This window comes from Schistocerca nitens, chromosome 1 (genome assembly GCF_023898315.1).
Source record: "Schistocerca nitens isolate TAMUIC-IGC-003100 chromosome 1, iqSchNite1.1, whole genome shotgun sequence".
NCBI lineage: Eukaryota > Metazoa > Arthropoda > Insecta > Orthoptera > Acrididae > Schistocerca > Schistocerca nitens.
In genome coordinates, this window is record NC_064614.1 from 574,828,982 (window position 1) to 574,850,517 (window position 21,536).

Consider the following 21,536-nt stretch of genomic DNA (forward strand, 5'->3'; position numbering starts at 1 on the left):
TTGGCATTACAGCACTATCTTTCTGCTGGGGGTCATAGTCTGCATGCAAACCAGCTGTCTTCCTTCTTTGGTCCTGGCGATGAGATGTTTCACATAGTCATCCTGAGAATTGTCCAGTTGAAACACGGCTAGTATATCCATTCACAAATCTTCACAAATAACAGATGACCATAGGTGAGCTGGGATGACAAGCAGCTATTTCCACCCTATCGGATCATAACTCATCTTATAAACTGTTCTATTTATTAATTGGAATTCTTGTGACTGTGGAGCATGCAGAATGATGTGAAGCCTATGGGCCTCATTGTGTTGTATGCAACTATATTGATGGGCTGTATTGTATCCCAAACTCTGTTCAACACCAATGTACATCGAGAGCACATCTTCCAACATCTTATTTAAGTGCTCTGTGAGGACAGCAATGTGTGAGTGGCAGTTCTCATCCTGTGGGTGATGTCTCAATGCAAAATTACCTATATACTATTGTTGACGGGGAAACTTCTTCACGGCCAGAGATCACAGTGCTCTGTGCTTCAGAATGATGTGTTCTACAAGGAATCTTACAACTTCCACATGTTCAGCAATCAACACAGCTTTGGTGACAGTACAGTCAGTGAGGTAGTTAAAGCAGACTATCTGTCATGTCCCACCTGTTGAGTCTGAGAACTTCCACAAGTGGTCAATTCCAATTAAGTGTAATGGCACAGCTGCAGGTGGAAATGACACCAGATACCCTGGAGGTAACTGCTTCTGTGACTGGTATCCCTTACGATGGATCACATCGTGTCTAATCTATCATTAGAGACCTGCCAGTGATATCTTCACAAATCCTACGTGACAAGATGTAAGAGTATCCTGATAATACTTCAGGCTAACTGGACACACATAAGCTGGTATGGCAACCAACTATTTCCTTCCCATCTGGTCATAGTTCCTCTTATACACTGTTTTGTTTATTAATTGGAATTCTCCTTCAGTTGGTTCCTTCTCCTTCTAGGCTTCTACGGTTTTCAGGCAGTGCTGGATCACCCTTGTGTTCAGCAGCAATGTTATTTAGTGCAACGAAAACTGTGCTTTCATCCATACTGCTGTGTTCCACCGAGGGATTTCTCAAAATGCAGTGGGACCCTTGTGTTTGCATCCACTTTTGCATAGCGCTTTAATGCTGTACCCCTGAAGCATCAGCACCCTTCTCCCCAGTCAACCTGATGTATCCTTCATTCTAGTTAGACAGCACAGAGTATTGTGATCCTTCACAAGAGTGAATAGTTTGTCAAACAGATAAAGTCAGAACTTGTTGATGGCCCAAACAACTGCAAGGAACTCTTTCTCTGTTGTGGAATAGTTCCTCTTGGACTTTGAGAGTACTCTGGAAGCATAATCTATCACCTTTCCAGCTCTGTCCTGAGTTTATAGTATAACTTCATCTATTCAACATTAGTGTCAAGTTCCGTTTTGGTATTTTTCTCTTGCTGGACAACATGTTATTGCCTCTTTAAAAGGAAAGATCTTTTTTTGCACCTCATTTCAATTTAGCATCTCCTTGCAGTAGTTCTTGCCTTGGTACAGAAGTCCTTTATAAAACACCAACAGTAAAAGTACATTCCAAGAAAATTTCTCACATTATGTGTGTGCTGAGGAGTTGGAAAATCTGTGGTTGCTCTTATTTTCTCTGGATTGGGACAGACTCCACATTCTAAGGTGGGTGGAGTGTTATACACACCAAATAATATAACTTTGCACTCGCTGAGGCAGTCATGTGTTATGAAGGCAATCTTTTCCCTGGCAGTCTTATCAACCTCAAATTGCCAGTAGTCTGCCTTCAATGCCCATAGCTAAGAAATACCTTGTGCCTTTCAAGCAGACTAGAGTGTCATCAATACACAGCAATGGGTAGATGTCTTTTTTGTGATTTTATTTAGCTGCTGGTAATCAATGCACACATGCCATGTGCCATCCTCCTCCTCCACAGGGACCACAGTGGTAGACCAAGAACTCTTGAAGCTTCAATGAAGTCATCTTGCAGCCTTTTCTCCACTCCCTCCCTGATTATCCAGCATCCTTCTGTTGAACCAATGTTGATACAGTGTTCTACCATGGGCCACTTGGCTTGTCTTTTCTCAACTCTAGATTTGGAAGCATTCGAAAATTGTTGCAGAACGGCTAATACTCACTGATGTTGTTCCTCAGTCAGGCCAGGTCTTTTTGGTAGTCTGACAGTACGTTCTTCCCCTGTGTTGCCTGTAGTGGTAGCAGAGTACTAAGTTGCCCTTTGTAGACTGGTTGACTGCCCCTAGGCACATAAGTTTATGAATGAGTTGTGGCTGCTCATGACAATTAGTGATCCGAAGTTCTTCTCCTTGACCACCAACAAAGCTTGTGGTCATTGCCGGTATGTAGATTTCTTTTGTATGCCTGAATAGCTTTTTTGAAATCAAGGAAAGCTTCACATTTTAACCAAGTGTCTTGACTGACAAATAGAACTCATCTTGTTGTGATGCCCAGAGCAATGTTCGTTATGTGTGTTTGTTGAAATAGCTTCATCAATCTGAAGCTCTGATTTTCCACAGTCTATGACAGATTGTGATGTCTGCAAGAAGGCTCATCTGTGAACAACATTTTGACTATATTCTGCTAAAACACCAGATTCAAAGGGCTGCATTATGTCAGTGATAGTTATGCTTGCTGTTCACGTTCCTGTAGGCTGGACCTATTTCCCATTTGTGAACTTCAGCACAATCACTTTCATATCACAGAATATTGTCTTATTTAAATGACAATGATAAGCATTTGACACTATATCCCCAAGTCAACTAGCTCCCAGACAGGTTGGTCACCAATGGTGATGATGGGCTTCATCCTACAGGTTGACTATAAAAATCAGAAGTTGACTGGATTGAACAGAAGTGATGTGAGAGTTGAATCTGGTAGCATGATGATCATCAAAAATTATCATCTTTCTCTGAAAAGTGCCACGAGTGTCCATTGCGGAAACATACAGGCATGTTGTACTCCGTGCTCTAAATACCCGTGCTTCTGTAGGGTATTATACTTAGCAGAGGAGTTGGGTTTTACCTGCATTGGTTAAGTGCTGGGTTGTCTCTGACAACTGTGACATAAGTCTGAGTTGGTAGAGTCCACTCTTACTGGCAAATATGACTGGTGGCAGAGATTGGAGCTAAAGATCCATACACCTTTTCTTTAACATTCTCTATCACATCCCGAGGTATAGAGCTAGCCCTCTCTTACTTGGTCTGACAGTTCTGGGAGCATGAATTGCTGTATCTCATCTATCACTACCTGGCATATGAGAGCGAGAGACTGTGATGGTCATCCACAATGCTACAGGGATGACATTCAGTAGTTGGTCATACGTCTTTCATCGAACTCGTTTTTGCAGTTTACGATGTGCTGGCTCCGCTTGATGATTCCTCTGTTGTTCTGCCATCCTTTACCAGAAGAGCTTGGTACCGGTCTTCTAAAATCCATTTCATCAAGTGTGAGATTTTGTCAGAGTGAAATTTCGTCATCTTCTGTCATATTCGGATTCACAATCGTCAAAACATTTTGTATGTAGGACTGCATCATTCCCTCACAAAGTGTGCCCTGGTCCTAATTGTTCTATTGCTAAGAGGACTTACTGATTGTCGGCAAATGTTTTTCTTCAGTTCAGGTTGGAATTTATGGCAGCTACTGAGATTCTCTTCACTGGTCATGGAACCACAGCTGGGCCAAGTGACATACAAGTATAAGTACACGTCATCCCACCTATTGCATTTGGCATCTGAGTTGAATTTCGTCAGGTCCTAACCTGCATCTCCAGAGAACATTGATGGATGCCTGATGTGCAGCTGACTTATTGCTGTTTTGGAATCCATTGGTGTCCTGAATATATGGAGCTTGGAAATGTTGTGCTGATTTTACTGTGGTTCCTATCCTTTTAAGCAATGGCTTTTATGTTGCTTAACTGGAGCCATGGTGATATAGATTTTTTTGAAGTACCTCACGTCTCCACTAAACAGTGTCACATCATAACCACAATTAAGTTCAAATCCAAAAGTAGGGTTATCAAGATAATACAAAACTTGGCACTGAAAGTATGTTTAGTACGGAAATCTACATACAGATGGAACAGAATTAATTCCTGGACAGAGTGTTCAGCTATTTATACAAACTATACATATTTCTGAATACACAAACATAAGAAATTTCAAGAATCTTCCAGAATTGATAAATACTAAGTGACAAATAGCTGCGGATGATAAGGTTTGAACTCTTGACTGCCACTGAAGCAACACCACAAAGCAAGCCATTTTTCAAGAATTAAACTGAGGTAGAACTTAATCCAGAGTGCTCAAGCATTTGTTAGTAATGCCATGAACTGCACAAAATGACCTGCTGCATAATGGTTTGTAGCCATGTTCTAGATCCTTAAAGAAATAATTAACTTCATGCTGTACACTGTCTTCCTTGCAGGCTTTTTCCATCTGCGACCCTCGACAAGAAATTATAATTACTCATTTTGAACACCACACCCCCCTAGTGTAATTTGTAGAGGTCATGGAAAACAGTTCCCTTTGAAAATGTCCGATACCACAATGTTTTATCTTGCAACATTGTACAGTGCCACAAAGATACTTCAAAGAAAAATTTTATTCTTCAACTAGCTTCTTACCTATGGCTTCACTAGCGTATATATATGTCACAACTCTCTGTCCACCTCCTCCTCCACCCACTCTCTGTCCACCTCTCTCTTAACCCTCTTTCTGCCCATCTCCTATGTCACCCTCTTTTCTTCCCCACCCTCACCCCAATAAGTGGAGGTATTTCAGTTGCTGACTGAGGACAGTGAACTGAACAACATTATTTCAATATTTGCTTCACTTCAGACAGTCTGCAACTCATGGTCTAGTAGCATAGCTGCCTCTGGATCATGGGGTCCTGGGATCGATTCCCGGCCAGGTTGGGGATTTTCTCTGCCTGGGGACTGTGTGTTTGCGTTGTCTTCATCATCATCATCATCATCATCATCATCATCATCATCATCATCATCCATGACAGTGGCTAGATTGGACTGTGTAAAAATTGGGACTTTGTACAGGTGCTGATGACCGCACAGTTAAGCATCCCACAAAACAAACATCATCACTTGCAGACTAATAATTATAGCTATTAGTAGTAATATGTTTTTAGGTTGGGTAGTACCTCCAAGTACATGTGGCAAGAGAAAACCATTAATGCTTGTTTTCCCTTGGGCAACAGGTCAGGTGTTGAAGTGTGGGCGAGTGAACATAAAACAGTTTGGGGCTATATTGATAGGCACAGTCCACCTAACGGTGTAGTTAAGATCATGAAGAAAATATCAGGTCGTGAAGTTTGTGGCATTCAACACAGAGAAAAAAAATGACCAACACACTGACGTGTGTACACATTAAGGTATCACATATAATAGGTCATAGCAATCTATAAAAAGGGTAGAAAATCAGATGCACATAATTACCGGCCAATTTCACTGACGTCGATTTGTTGTAGAATCATGAAACACATTTTGTGTTCAGACATAATGACCTTTCTAGACTCTTGAGTAGCTCATCTGCAGAAACCAGCACGGTTAAGGAAACAGCATTCATGCGAGACACAGCTGGCCCTCTTTGTGCATGATATACAACGGGCTCTAGATAACAGCTCCCAGGTTGATGCCATAGTCCTTGACTTTCGAAAGGCGTTCGACTCAGCTCCACACTGTCGCTTGCTCCAAAAAGTGCACACTTATGGTCTATCCGATGACAAATGCAGTTGGATAGAAAGTTTTCTAACACACAGAGAGCGGTATGTCATCCTGAATGGGGAGACTTCAACAGAAACAAGCGTAACATCAGGTGTGCCCTAGGGTAGCGTAATAGGTCCACTGCTTTTTATGATTTACATAAACGACCTGGTTGATGGTATTGACAGCAGCATTAGACTGTTTGCCAATGACACTGTAGTCTACAGGAAAGTAGTATCACATGAGAGTTGTGAACAAATCAATGAGGATTTGCAGAAAATAAATGCATGGTGTAATGATTGGCAGTCATCTCTCAATATTAGTAAGTGTAACCTACTGTGTACAACAAAGTGAAAATCCCTATTAATATATGAGTACAAAATTAATGCCCAGTCTTTGGAAGCAGTAACATCTGTCAAGTTTCTGAGTGCGACTATTCGAAATCATCTCAAATGGAACAATGTTATTACATAAGTAACAGGTAACGTAAACTCTAGGTTGCGGTTTATTGGTAGAATACTAAAGCAATGCAGTCCTTCAACAAAGTAAATTGCTTACAATACATTAATTCGTCCAGTCTTAGAGTACTGTTGTCTGTACGGGACCCTTACCAGTTGGGTCTGATTCAAGAGACTGAGAAGGTCCAAACAAGACCGGCAAGATTCGTGACTCATACATTTAGCCATCGTGAAAGCATTACAAATCTCACAGAAAGGTTGAACTGGGACACACTTGCAGGTAGACGATGCACTAAACGTAAGGGGCTGCTCACTAAATTCCATAATCCGATCTTCGCCGAGGATGTAGAGCATATATTAGTACCACCAACTTTCATATGATGCAATGATCACCATTCAGAGACAAGGGAAATTAGAGCTCGTACCGAGGTGTTCAGACAGTTGTTTTTCCCTCGTGCAATCCGTGAGTGGAACGGATGGGGGGAATATAACTTTGGCACGAATAAGTACAAAAGCACCAGAAAGACATACAGGGAATCCCTGAAGAGACTAAAAGCACTTCATTATGCTGAACAGATAAGAAAAACTAGTAACATTAGCAAAACAGCTTGGCATATTGTAAATGAAGAATGTGAACATAGAGAAAAACCAGGCTGCAGCAACATTGCATTAGACGAAAATGGAATACTGTGGAATGAATCAAAGTCTATGTGTGAAGTCTTCATTAAACATTTTAGTAAGGCATGCAGAGAAGAAAAAGATGAATCAGTCCTGAAAATAAACACAGTTAAAATGAGTAATTTATTTTTCCTAAGGAGTGTAACAGAGTTTGAGGTCATGAATGTAATCTCAAAACTCAAAGTAAAATCATCTAGTGGCTGGGATGACATATCATCCACACTACTTAAAGAATGCAAAAATGAGTTAATAAAACCAATAACACATCTAATTAACAGTTCAATTGGCCAGGGGACCTTTCCACAGTTTTTAAAAATCACTGAGATACAACCCGTGTATAAAAAGGGGGCTATCACAGACATAAATAATTACCGGCCAATCTCTTTGACTTCAACACTTGGCAAGCTGCTTGAAAGAATACTTCTAGATTGAATGGAATCCTCCTCCTGTAAATACAAACTATTAAACAAAACGCAACATGGGTTTCGAAAAGGACAATCTACAATAACATCATTAGCAACTTTTTTCCATGACCTACTGAACAGGCTGGGTGAAGGAAACAAAGTTGAAGGGACTTTCCTAGATCTGTCTAAAGCATTCAATTCTGTGAATCATGCAGTACTGTTATCCAAGTTTAGAAAATTACTGGATAAGAGGAGTAGCTGTAAAATTACTATGTTCTTATCTCCGTGATAGAAGACAGTGCACAAAACTAAATTATAAGAATGAAAGTAAGATCCAAACAGTAAAGTCAGCATACAGAACTCTCAATTGTGGAGTTCCCCAAGGAAGTATACTTGAACCATTCTTGTTTATAGTATATATTAATGATATAACACAGCCACAAAACTCCAAACAAGTGAACTATGCTGATGATACATCTTTTATTAGCTGGGGCTGTACAGATCGGGCAGCATTCCAAAGCAACAAAGAGACCTATGAAATGATCACAGAATATCTAACAGCGAGTAAGCTTACACTGAATAAGGACAAGACTGTAGTAATAAAGTTCTTGCTACATTTTAATAATACTCATACTCTATCACTTTTTACAGTTGAAACATCTGGCAAACATAAGTTTTTAGGCATATTGATTGATGAACATCTCACTTGGAAAGAGCACATCGGCTCCGCCTGTAAAAAGGTTTCTAGTAATATTTACTTACTAAAACGCCTTGCAAACATAATAGCTCCCCTTGTCCTTAAACAAGTGTATTATGGGTTAATACACTCACATCTGCAATACGGGATCGAGGTCTGGGGTGGGGCACCCACTGTCTATATGGATCGCATTTTCAAGCTTCAAAAGAGAGCAGTTAGGATAATTGCTAATATAAGCAAACGCCAATCCTGTAGGGACTATTTCAAAAATTATAAATTACTGACTGTGTACTCATTGTATGTATTTAAGACCATAATGTTTGTAAAAGAGAACGAGGAAAATATGTAAAGAACAGTGACACTCATAATTACAATACTCGAGCCAAAAGTGACTATCATAGGATACGGACTAACAAGAAAGCTACAGACCACAGTCCATATGTAACTGGGAGACAATTCTTTAATAAGTTGCCAAAAAATATAAAGCAACTCCAAGGCAATCTTTTCAAGAGCAAGTTGAAAAATTGGTTAATAGAAAGATGTTTATACTCATTAAAAGAATTCTGAGCTGCAGTACTGTTAGTTTATTCTTTTACATACTGCTGTATATTAGTGGTGGTATTGTTATAATTGGCTAATTGATGTATGGAGTGATATATAATGTGCTAATGTGTTTATAACATTATTGCATGAAATTATATACAATGTGCTACTTGACGTGTATATTCATTCTTGGAATGGCATGATATTGATATAATTGTACAAAAAATGACGATGTCCAAGACTGTAAAGTTAACATGGACAAATAAACATTATTATTATTATTATTATTATTATTATTATTATTATTATTATTATTAGTGCCCTCTGCCACACAGCGCTTGGTGGCTAGAGGAGTATATATGTAGTTGTAGATATATAGATGTAAACAGGAAAAGTTAATGGTTTAAATTAATATACATGCAGTATACCCACACGTTAAGTTACCACTATAGAATAATTGCAATGTGATCAAGATATAAAATACTATACTGAACAGTCAGCTTCATTAACTGTGTTGCACTTGCATTTCACTTTTATCAAAGAGAGCTGGGATTTAGATATACATGTGTTTCACTCATAAACATTCATTTCCACTTCTTGGATTTATTTTCACTACCGATGTCACAAGTTACATTAGATCACACACTCGATAAATCAGGTATGCTGCAGCCACTATGATGACATGAGGGTCTGCCTTTTGCTGCAGCAACAATGCAGGAATGTGCTTCAAGTTTGGATGGGCCCTTCTTCCATTCATTCAACTGTGCAAACACTGGAGTCACACACTTCAAAACAAACTTCATATGCAATCTAGTAGAGAAATACATAAACACAATATCCTGCAAACTGATCACAGATGCAGTTAGAACACATTCTGTTCGTGCAACTCATTTTCTTTCATAGATTGAAACTTGGTCCAATTTCCATGGAGCGGCTCATTTGCTAAGACACATTTCCGTCTTTGTACTGATACAACGAACACCACCTCCAATTGTAACAATTAATAGAGCATATTGTTTCCATCACTATAATATTTACTGTCAATAGTTTAAGAATAGGTGTCACATAAGACAGTAATGCTTTATGTATTTAACTGCTTGTGTAACATATATTTTCGAGCAGGTCCTTCCCCAAAGAAATGTAAATATTCAGTGGTGAAGGAAACATGATGAAGTTGATAACAACAGATAAAATGCACCGTTGTCAGTGTTTCAAACAGTCTTACACAATACAGTAGTTAGATAGTCCTCTAGACACACTTAACCTACACTCCGCTGCAGAGTGAAAATCTCATTCTGGATTTAACCTACAGATTCATAGTAAAGCTTTCGGAATGGATCTTCTGTAGACATCATTCTTTTACATATGTAACAAACCGAACAGAGTAAACCTCAGAAAATATTAGAATTTTACAGAATTATGGATAAGGAATTCAGTTGTTGTCTGTCTTCTGCAAACAGTATGAAGCAGAAAACTAGTTTACCCTCTCAGATAACAATAAGCCAGACGGCAATTTAAATAGCAGCTGCTGTAAAGAACAGGTTAAGAGAATCCTAAGGGATTTTATTTCTTCTGAATTTGGCCAACCATGGACTGCATAGCACTTAAGGCTTTTATTGCCTTCTTTTCCTCTCTTCCCAGAACCTCTTCATCCTTTTTCTTGTTTTCTTTTTCTCCTCCTCAGAAATGTAATGTGTGGACCTCTTCATTAATGGTTTCTCTTCAGATGATTTTGACTTTGCTTCTGAATTATTTTCTCTTTTGCATCACCTCTAGTGTAATAACAGTTTCTTGTAATCTCTTATCATTTAGCCACTTTAATGATGTGATGCAAATTGAAGATGTTTTTGCTGAGTCAGTGCGCATCCATTCTTGGTAGGTGTCAATAAAAACTTTCTGCTTTGTGTCCATTAAATTTCCAGTGTACTTGCAAAGCTTCTCATTCTTCCTATTCTTCTGAGTTCCATCAATCGTCTTCTGAGGTCCCAGAATTTTCCTGAGTATTTTCTTTTTCTTCTTTTCACGTTTTTTTCCAACTGTCCTCTTCAATTCAGAATAAGATACTCTGAAGTATAGACCCCTCTGGCTTTATAACTTCATTACAGTGCCCGATTTTAGGCCTTGTAGGATATTGCTCATCTGATGTACCTATTTTGTGTTAGTTTGTAAGCAAGATCTAATTTTCTGGCTCTTTCTTTGACTGTCTTTTTATCTTGTCCATTGGGGTGGATCCATCCTCCTAAATATGTGAATTAACTTTGTTTTATTATTTCCTTCATTTTTCTATCAATTCTGAATTCTTCTACAATACTAAATGAGATTTGTCTGTCAACTGAGGCATATGCTTTATTGAAGTCAACAAAAATTACTACTGCATTCTGTCTTTTATTGCTCTAGTTCTCAGAATGCTTTTGAGCCTGAATATCTGTTCCATACATGACCTGCCTTTCTGTAACCGAGCTTGATATTCTCCACTGAGGTGATCAGGTTATTCTTCAGCTCTTCCTAGCAGGACTCTGGCAAGTACCTTATAAGCAAATGAAAGTAAGGAGCTCCCTCTATTGTTTGGATCCACTTGGTTGTCTTTTTTATGAAGTGAGTATATGAGCAAACATTTCTAGTCCATCGGTGTCATTTTACTTTTCCAGAATTCCTTTATAAGGTGACTTGCTCTTCATCTTCCACATTTCTGCCACAATACCAGCTTCACTGATGCCTTATTATCCTTGAGCTCCTTGATTACCTGTGTAATTTCATTGAAACTTTGTGGTTTGAAATCTAACTTGCGGATTTTTTCCCGTGCATACGATCTTTGCTGGGGTTCTTCATAGTTTATCAGCACTTTGAAATAGTTTGCCAAAAGCTGACATTTTTCTTTGTCATTTGTAACTATGCTCCCATCTATTCACCTAATGCACAGATTGTTGGTTGATGCCCCTGTAGCTCATCTTTGAAGGTCCTGTAAACCTTCTTGGTGTTGTTTTAATCATAAGGGATTTATGCATGACCAACTCCTACTTTACTAATAAATTTCTCAGCAGAACCAACTCTTTTTGTAATGCTTGGCTACAATAGCTCAAGATTTATTTTTGGTTTTTAGTGTGTACCCATTTACATTACTGTAACAATCAAGCCATAATGTAGCTCCTTCCAGTTACTGAGGCAACACGAAGAGCTCTTATTCACTTCTTGATTAGGCATTCCCTACCAACGCATAAACCACTTTTCCAGTGAAAGGATGCACCAGTGTGTAGTGTGTTTCATAGATTAATATTAGTATATCACTTTTTGGAAGAGTGCAATATGCTTTCTAATCAAAGGGCAGCCTACTTCTGCTTTGTTATGGTAGCTCCTACCAAAGTTCTTGGGAAGGAATGATGAATTAAATATGAGACCATTGTATTTTTCCATTTTGCAGATTTTTGTGCACATAAGCTTTTAAAGCCTTTTTTACTACATCCTTACTACTACTATTGTTATGATTATTATTGCTTGAGATTTTGAAGCATTTCTTATTCTACGTGTTTTACTATGTAATTTATGTCCAATGTTCACATAATTATTAGTGAGGGGGTGTAATGATAATGCTCTCAGGCCAATGGTCACATAATTATTAGTAATGGGGCATTAATAATCATGCTCCCAGGAGAGCTAAAAATAATGCATGATTCAGTTCAGGTGTCAGTCAACAAACACCATTGTTCATCTGGAGACCCTTGACGGCAGTATAGGTATTATGTTGAAGCTAGATATTTATGTGTAATTTTAGTTCTGAAGGTAACTTAAATCTGTGATTTAACTTGTTTTTGGTCTGTCATTCTACAAATTATTATTTACATAACATAAGTACTTACTTGCAGGATGTCTCCTGTTTTGAAAGCTATACCAGCCTGTGCACAAGGTATCAGGTCATCATCCAACGGGTCATAATCAAACTGTGCACGAACAAAAATCTGGAACAAAAACAAAACAAAACAAATGCCTAGTAGTTTTGTTTGACCAAAAAATCAGAAATATTGTACAGTTAATTTTGAAAAACTATAAGGAGATACTTTATTTTCATGATACTATATACCTGTAGAAAGTACCAAAAACCCTTGCTGCCACAGCTTGAATCTGCCAGCTGTGATTTGCACATGATTTTTAATATTCCCAAATACAAGCCATGTGTTTTGCCCCGGTACAGTTGCATCACTATTACAGTCAAGTAAAATTCTCCTGGAAAATCATTCTGAAAACTTTCATTTAGCAAAGAGTACATGACATACAGAAGACTAATTTGTTTGCACATGAAGAGGTGCTCAACATTTGTAAACTAACTGGACAAAGTTTTGTTCTGTCATCATTATTCTTAAACACAGAAGACATCAAAATGAGGGTTGCCTTTCATAGCTCCACACTGGTGTGAAAAGTAGCATTAAAGACATTGCAATGCTCTGATATAATCTTGTTTGTATAAAGAAGATTTTCCATATTTGATCAAGAAGGTGAATACTGAAAGTCAAATGGCTATTGTGTCATCACAACAAAGATCACAACGACTATGGAATATTTTGATATTTACTGTAATACCATCAATAAAGGAAGTAATGTGGCCAAATTCTTCCTCTTCCATGACTAAATACTGCCTACAGAGCATCGAGTAAACCTGAAATGAATTAAAGTAGGCATACAGAAAACCTGTTGATTTTTTTGGAAAACATCCAGAAGGGTAAGTATATCAGCAATTTAACTGAATGCAGGCCAATAAATGTCATCATTTCTTAAACTAATAGCAAAATATGGCTGTTAAATGTGAAGAAGAAACCAGTGAAAATAAAAAAGATTAAGCTTGATGATTTGATTACGACATTGAAATTTCTTGACCATTAATCTGTAGTCATCTGCACCTTATACATGTTGTTATTCTGATGGAATACTTTACACCAGAGGGTTTCTGTCAAAGGGGTATGACATTCATCATTATTTTTGTGTATTCTCCTTCTGTTTTATCTTATATTGTAGCAGTAAATTTTGTTTCATTTTGATATATATGATGATGGCTAATGAATGAAACTAGTCATCTGAGAAACATATAAAACAAAAATATTCAGCTGAGAACATCGAGAACAGCCAGAACTAGTAATATTAACTTCTTATGGAGATATGGACTGAAAATTATAACTAAAAAATAAATAGAAAGGCTAAAGTCAGTTTATCTTGAACATTTAAGGAGACTTTTTTCTTCCAAATCAGTATCCTGTGAGTAATGAAGTGTGGAAAAATAAGGACATAGTGCACCGATGTCACACTAGGTAAGCTGCATCAAAAGATACACTTTTGTAAAGATTGTTGAATTTGTGAAGTGTTCTGGAATAATTTGAAACAAGGATCCTTCATGAAATGTGAAGTAATGAAACTTTAGCAATAATTCACCAGCAGACACACTGGACTAAATGTTCATACTTTAAATACAATCTAATTCAAAGCATGGTACACACACTGGATAGGCACTGACTACCTCCAGAACTGTGCCAGTGCTTGTAACAGTCACCATTGCTACTGACATTGTCTACGAAGATCTTGTAAGCAATCTAAATCATGCACTGTATTAATGATTCACTTGTAGTTATCTCCTTGTTTGAATGACAGCATTTGTACATACATATGAAACATGAAACTAAGACTAAATGACAATGTTACTTATGAATGCAATGTCATTGATATGCATCTGAAAAACCAACTGAAAATTTGTGCCAGAACCTGGAGACATACTCACATAAGCTAACAGAAAGGTGATTGCTAGTGAGAAACAAGAAATCAAGCTTTGAATTTTCAGTTGACATTCCAGATACACAATGGGATGGGAGACATTCTTCCAACTGTTGCAACAGGTGGGTAGTCATGTGAAAACAGTGCAGTGAATAGACAATCTTGAGTTTTGGCCAAACACAATCTCATTATCATTTACTGAGGCTCAACACTTTCTCTGTGTATCTCCTAACATTATCATAAAGATCCACATTGTAGACTGTGGATTTGATTATGAAGAAGAATTTATCACACAAATGATACCAGTGGCTTGCTTGGACTCGTACTTGCACTTGCACTTTATGTATTGGAAACTCTAAAATGAATCTACAAGTGTTTTGTACAGAAAGATAAAAGGAGTTCACTACTACAGTACAGAAAATTTATTCTACAAGTCACTGTATGGAATAAAAATACATGAAATGGTTTTTCTCTGAAAAAGTCATTTATGTATAATAGGTTACACATAATACTGGTTCTTTTAAAGCCACAAAGGTATAAGTAAGTAAAAGCAAACAATGGAAAATCTAGTATGGAATAACAACAATATTATGAAAAGCATACATTACTACTCATTGCTGCTCGTATAGCAGTCTTTTCCTGGTTTCTGTCTGCAGCTCAATGTCTCCTCTATCCTTTTCATAATACTGTAGTAATTAAAAGCAGTAATATGTAAATGTAATATACCTTTAAAAATAAAAACTACAGCAATAAAATTGTGATGACCACAGGAAGCAGGATTTACTCAGATGTGTGTCAACAAACATTAGACAACTTTTTTATACAAAAGTGAAACATAATTTTGAAGTAGTACAACAGTCAGAAAGAATACATTTAAAATGGCCAATAAATAATATCAATATTATAGTTTGAAGGCAAATATATTATTCAGTGACCAAGAATATGAAAACTAGAAAAAAAGCCCTAGCTGACCACATTTCTGGCACCATGCGAATGTCAAAGATAAGAGCTTTCATTTTGTGCTGTAGCTGTATCTCACTTTAGCGGATCATTTTATTTTTTCCTGCAGATAATTCTACTGTACAAAGAAGCATACTATAGATTTCAATAATCTTTCAACAAAGAGGTACAGTTTTTTCTGGAGCATAATTGGCTTCAACTTTAAAGAACCAGCCATATTTCAATTCTAATATGGTAAAATGAAGATTGAAAAAACAGATACAAGAAAATGTATGTCAATATTGTATTTTTTCAGACATTGTGTGAATTATGGCACATAAACTGTTTACAAAAGTCATCCCAGCAAGTATGGCGGACAAGATGGTTGCAGTGTGTACTTCATCTGTCCTCTATTAAAAGGATATTTTAGTAATAGTCTGTGACAACATAATAACTGTATGTTTTTTGTATCATTCATCATTACTGAACCAATCCAGCTTGTTAAACACTACACATTTTGAGTAAAGTATCTTTTAAAGGTAACTTTTTGTTATCATTATGTTGCACATGATACTTACAGACAACATTCAAATATTTTTCAAAAATATATGTAGACATATAAGGAGAGATTAAGAGAACATTTCCTCTCAAAGTTAGAACAGAGTGGTCTATATATGAATGTGACTCATCCTTCAGCCTACTCACGGTCTTATAGCTCAGTCACTGAAGACTGAAAATTGATGAATAGGGGAAAGAATTGTATAGTTGAAAATTTTTGTACAGTTGTAGGGGGTTGCCATCAACAACATACCAAAAATCACTATCAGCACTGCAGGTGGCAATGATTAAAGTCACTTTTTTATGTTTTTCTTGAGTAATTCAAAAACTGCGGCCACTAGTGACAATATTTCCCAGTACACAATTACACTACATAAAATTTACTACAAAAGATGCCATATCCAGTTTTTCTCTTTGACTAACAGTTTCACACTGTAGGGGATGGAAAAATCACATATTTTTTTTAAAAAAAAAGCATTTAATGGTATAAAATTACTGTTCACTGTTAAATGAAGTGGGTCAAGAACAAATATTAAATATTTGTACCACATCTAAGTGCAGCACAGCCACAGAAGAAATTGTGTTCTGGGGGCTAATAAGATTGAGAGGGCTGGGGCAAAGGGTAAAGGCATGAAGGGAGGTAAGTTGCCCTCCTTCATAGGTCTGCGAACTGAAGAGTGACCACATGATTCCCCCTCCATCTAACCCACTACGTCACAAGAAGCAACTACAGGGTGTTTCAAAGAATTACACTGACCTTCATCAGCTTGCCTTTTAAATCACAGGCAACACAGTGCACAGACATGCCTGGGAAAGGTTTATTTCCTACATAGCACACAGAATACAGATATGTGATATTAATAATACTAATGCAAGGAACCCTTATGGACAGAATCTGTGTAAAAATCTCTACACTGTTCTACACTGCTAGAAGGGAAATTATTCCTAATGATCCTGCACAACAGATATAGAATTCTTCCAGGAAATGCAGCTTCTCCTAGCACAAGTGCTGCTCGCATTTCAGTTTACACACAAACTGTACCTCCCCAGCATTTCCTGTCCAGTTCTCTTACGTGAGTAGACAAAATGACTGTAAAATCGTGTCTTCATGGTGGAGTTATATTCAGTTTATTAAATGAGTACTTATTTGTAGTTGTTAAGTGAGCTATTAAGTAAAAAAGTTCAACAACTGGAGCTGTGAATTGTTCACCACACTGAAGTTACCCAAGGGTAAAATGCTGTCAATATGTATTCAGCGATATTGATTTCATTGTCTCCGCTATCAGAGGCTGGAATACTCTTCGCAGCATGAGGAGTATCAAATGCATCATCCAAACCTCAGTTCTTCTACTGCCTGAAGAAGCTCAGAGCTTTAAATTATCTCCCTCTGCAACGAAAGTAGGTCCCTTAGGTGTTATGAAACTTCAAATATTTCAACACAAGTCAAGCAATGCATTACAGTAACTACTGTTCTATACATGAACATGATCAGTTGAACTCTACCAGAGATATTCAACCCACTGTGGAAGATATACTGCACTGTGGATGAATGGTAACAGGTTCCAATCAGTGCAGCCCACTCTACAAGTGCCAGCCATTCTTGAATGGAAGAGATTTATACAATCTGCAGCTAACACCCAGCCGAGTGACTAAAGACAATGACTCAGCTTTGTAATACAGATGGCAGAAAGGTACCATTTTACCAGTTGAGTCCCTTTCCCAGGCAACACTACGAATGTCACTGACAACATTGTTTTTAGGAACATATATTACATAAAATCTCACTTAATAACTGAAAATAAGCATTTATTAAATAAACTGGAAATAACTCCACCATATAAACACAAGCTAAGTGAAGTTATTTTGTTTGCTTACATAACAGAACGGGACAGGAAGCTGCTGTACACTATACTATCAGTATAGAACAGTCAGCAGAATCTGTCCATATGCATTTGTTGTTTTAGTATTATTAGTAACCCATGCCTATATTTCATATAGTGTTAATGCACTATGAAGTTTCTTCCTGTGACATAGTGAGGTTTCCCCTGCTTGCTCTTCAGTTTTCAGATCTATCCTGCAACCTACCTTACCTCATGCTTTTACCATCCACCCCCACCTTCTCCACCCTTTTACACCCACAGAGCACAATTTCTCCTTAATATGACTTTACTACAATTAGATGTGGTACTCACATTTAATATTTGTTCTTAACCCATTTCACTCAACGATAAACATTAATTTTATGCCATTAAATTACTATTTTTAATAATCTGCTATTTTTTCATATTTCTAATGCTCTGCGACTTTTACATCCCCCACAATGTGGAAACTATTAGTCCGAGAGAAAATAATGGATAGAACCATTTTTGTAGGAAATCTTATGTTGTTTTAGTTGTGTGCTGGGAACTTTTTGCTATAAGCTGCACTTTTCCAGCTCACAACCCACTGGTAGGAATTTTCAGTACGTTGTTCATTACACTTTCTCCTATTTGTGACTACAAAATTTTCCCCCAATTTTCCTTCATTGACTCAGCTATTAGGGAAACATGGTGACCATAACATAATTCTTTCATATTATACATTTCAGTCTCGGATTGCACAAGTAGCATCGGTGGTGGTTGTTTGGATGTTTAAGGGGGACTAAACAGCTAAGGTCATCAGTCCCACAAGTAGCATCATTACCAATTTTGACATATTAGGAAGCTGTCATCAGATGATCTGAGTATGTTACATAGTAACTGATGTCAGTTGATGAGTAACTACATAACATTTTCATATCATCCAATGATGACTTCATAATACATCAAAACTACTAAAACATCACTTTGTTTTTATAGTAAAAAAATATCTGGTTAATGTTTCCCAATAATTACTGCAGCACATTTTTGCCAAAAAATGAAGAAATCATATTCCGAAAGTTAGTTGAAAAATATAGGACAATTCATTATGAAATATGCTTACTTGTTTCTACGTGTATTTGTTGTTGTTGTTGTTGTTGTTGTTGTCTTCAGTCCGAAGAGTGGTTAGATGCAGCTCTCCATGCTACTCTATCCTGTGCGAGCCTCTTTATCTTCGAATAAATACTGCAACCTACATCATTCTGAATCTGCTTACTGTATTCATCTCTTCGTCTCCCCGCTATGATTTTTACCCTTCACATTCCCCTCAAGTGCTAAATTGGTGATCCCTTGATGTCTCAGAATGCATGCTATCAACTGAGCCCTTCTTTTGGTCAAATTGTGCCACAAATTTCTTGTCTTCCTACTTCTATTCAGTACTTCCTCATTAGTTATGTGATCACCCCATGTAATCCTCAGCATTCTTCTGTAGCACCACATTTTGAAAGCTTCTGTTCTCTTTTTATCTTGAACTATTTATCGTCCATGTTTCACTTCCATACATGGCTACACTCCAGACAAATACCTTCAGAAAAGACTTCCTAACACTAAATCTATATTCAATGTTAACATATTTCTCCTCTTTTCTTGCCATTACCAGTCTACATTTTATATTCCCTCTACTTCAACCATCATTAGTTAATTTGGTGCCCAAATAGGAAAGCTCATGTACTACTTTAAGTGTCTTGTCTCCTAATCAGATTCCCTTAGCATCATCTGATTTAATTTGACTACATTCCATTATCCTTGTTTTGCTTTTGCTGATGCTCATCTTACATCCTCCTTTCAAAACACTACGCATTCCATTCAACGGCTCTTCCAAGTCTTTTGCTGTCTCTGACAGAACTACAATGTCATCGGGAATCCTCAAAGTTTTTATTTCTTCTCCCTAAACTTTAAATTGTACTCCAAATTTTTCTTTGGTTTCCTTTACTGATTTTCAGTAAGTTGGTAGCAAGTACAATTTTTTTGTGATCATCAAATATACATGTATGTACAGATTGTACATACATATGTATTTGATGGTCACATAAAATTGTACCTGCTACCAACTTAAAACAACTCTGGCAGGTCGATAGACACACAAACAAACACAAATATACACACAAAATTCAAGCTTTCGCAACAAACTGTTGCCTCATCAGGAAAGAGGGAAGGAGAGGGAAAGACAAAAGGATGTGGGTTTTAAGGGAGAGGGTAAGGAGTCATTCCAATCCCGGGAGCGGAAAGACTTACCTTAGGGGGAAAAAAGGACAGGTATACACTCGCACACACACACATATCCATCCACACATACAGACACAAGCAGACATATATATGTCTGCTTGTGTCTGTATGTGTGGATGGATATGTGTGTGTGTGCGAGTGTATACCTGTCCTTTTTTCCCCCTAAGGTAAGTCTTTCCGCTCCCGGGATTGGAATGACTCCTTACCCTCTCCCTTAAAACCCACATCCTTTCGTCTTTCCCTCTCCTTCCCTCTTTCCTGATGAGGCAACAGTTTGTTGCGAAAGCTTGAATTTTGTGTGTATATTTGTGTTTGTTTGTGTGTCTATCGACCTGCCAGCGCTTTTGTTTGGTAAGTCTCATCATCTTTCTTTTTAGATATATTTTTTCCACGTGGAATGTTTCCCTCTATATATATATATATATATATATATATATATATATATATATATATATATATATATATATATATATATATATATATATATATATATATATGGGATTTAAATTTTTATGCGTTATTCTATGTGATGCCCTCAGTTAACTTCAGGTGATACCTATGTGATTATACGGAAATAAAATTCTACTGTAATGTCTGTGTCTAGTGTGGTTTGTACATGAACTTAAGTACCTTGCAGGATGCAGTTATGATGCTATACAAACATTCTACTGCTGACACTGTAAATACATGAATACGTACTGTAGAAATTACAAAGTCCATTTACTCCTTTTTACTTTTAAACTGAAGTCAGAACAAAGATTCCAGAGTGAATTTTCACTCTGCAATGGAGTGTGCAATGATCTGAACTTTCAGGCAGATTAAAGCTGTGTGTTCAAGTGCGGCTACCCAATTACAACCCACAATCAGCCCTCACAGCTTTCCTTCCACTTGTACCTTTTTACTTACCATCCAAATTTCATGGAAGTTCTCCTGCACACATTTTGGATCCAGCATTCTTGGAAGAAATCTTGTCACTAACCCATACACCTTTTCTTCCAGGAGTGCTAGCCCTATACGGTGTGAGGGAGAACTTGTGAAACATAGCATAAGAGTCTAATTTTGTGAAATTGATTTTCAAGCAAAACAATCCAGATTATGACTATCTGAGATTGTCATGAAATCACATGCCTGCTGAAAAATAATCTTATTTGCACTTTGAATACTTATATATCATCATGGGATTCTACTGCACTTCACTTTGTTTCCTTTTGCTTCTAATAAACTCTCACTTGATAGGGCATTTTATATGATTTGGTCTCTCAAAATCTGCCCCATTGCACTTTTCTGTTTTTTCCAGCTCAAAAGCCAGGGATGGCAATTTGAGAGGTTTACTGTATAATGGTGATAATATGGAAGGACTTTTTCAACATTAACACAATCCTATCAGACAAAGTGTTTTTACTGTTCACGTTCTTTTGTGTTACTCAAGGGAAGAGTATAGGTTTCATGGTGTGCCACACCTGAAATCTGGGCAAAACACAGAAGTGAAAGCACCTCCTTTCCCGCAAAACAGCTTTTTTCCCTTCCTTTAATCACTCTGACTAAAAAAGAATTCTACAATTTCTTTTAAAAATTCAGTTAGACTTATCACAGGATCTTTGCATAGATTTATTTCAG

General features: G+C 37.3%; 1 protein-coding gene across 6 annotated transcripts in view; it reads right to left on the reverse strand.

The window, feature by feature from the left end:
- Positions 1-21,536, reverse strand: part of LOC126255156 (peripheral plasma membrane protein CASK) — a 546,277-nt gene that overhangs the window by 110,157 nt on the left and 414,584 nt on the right. For all 6 annotated transcript variants that reach the window (XM_049955370.1, XM_049955372.1, XM_049955371.1 and 3 more), the window contains one exon: positions 12,402-12,500. In XM_049955370.1, coding sequence (XP_049811327.1) covers positions 12,402-12,500 — 99 coding nt within the window. The remainder of the gene's footprint in view (positions 1-12,401; positions 12,501-21,536) is intronic.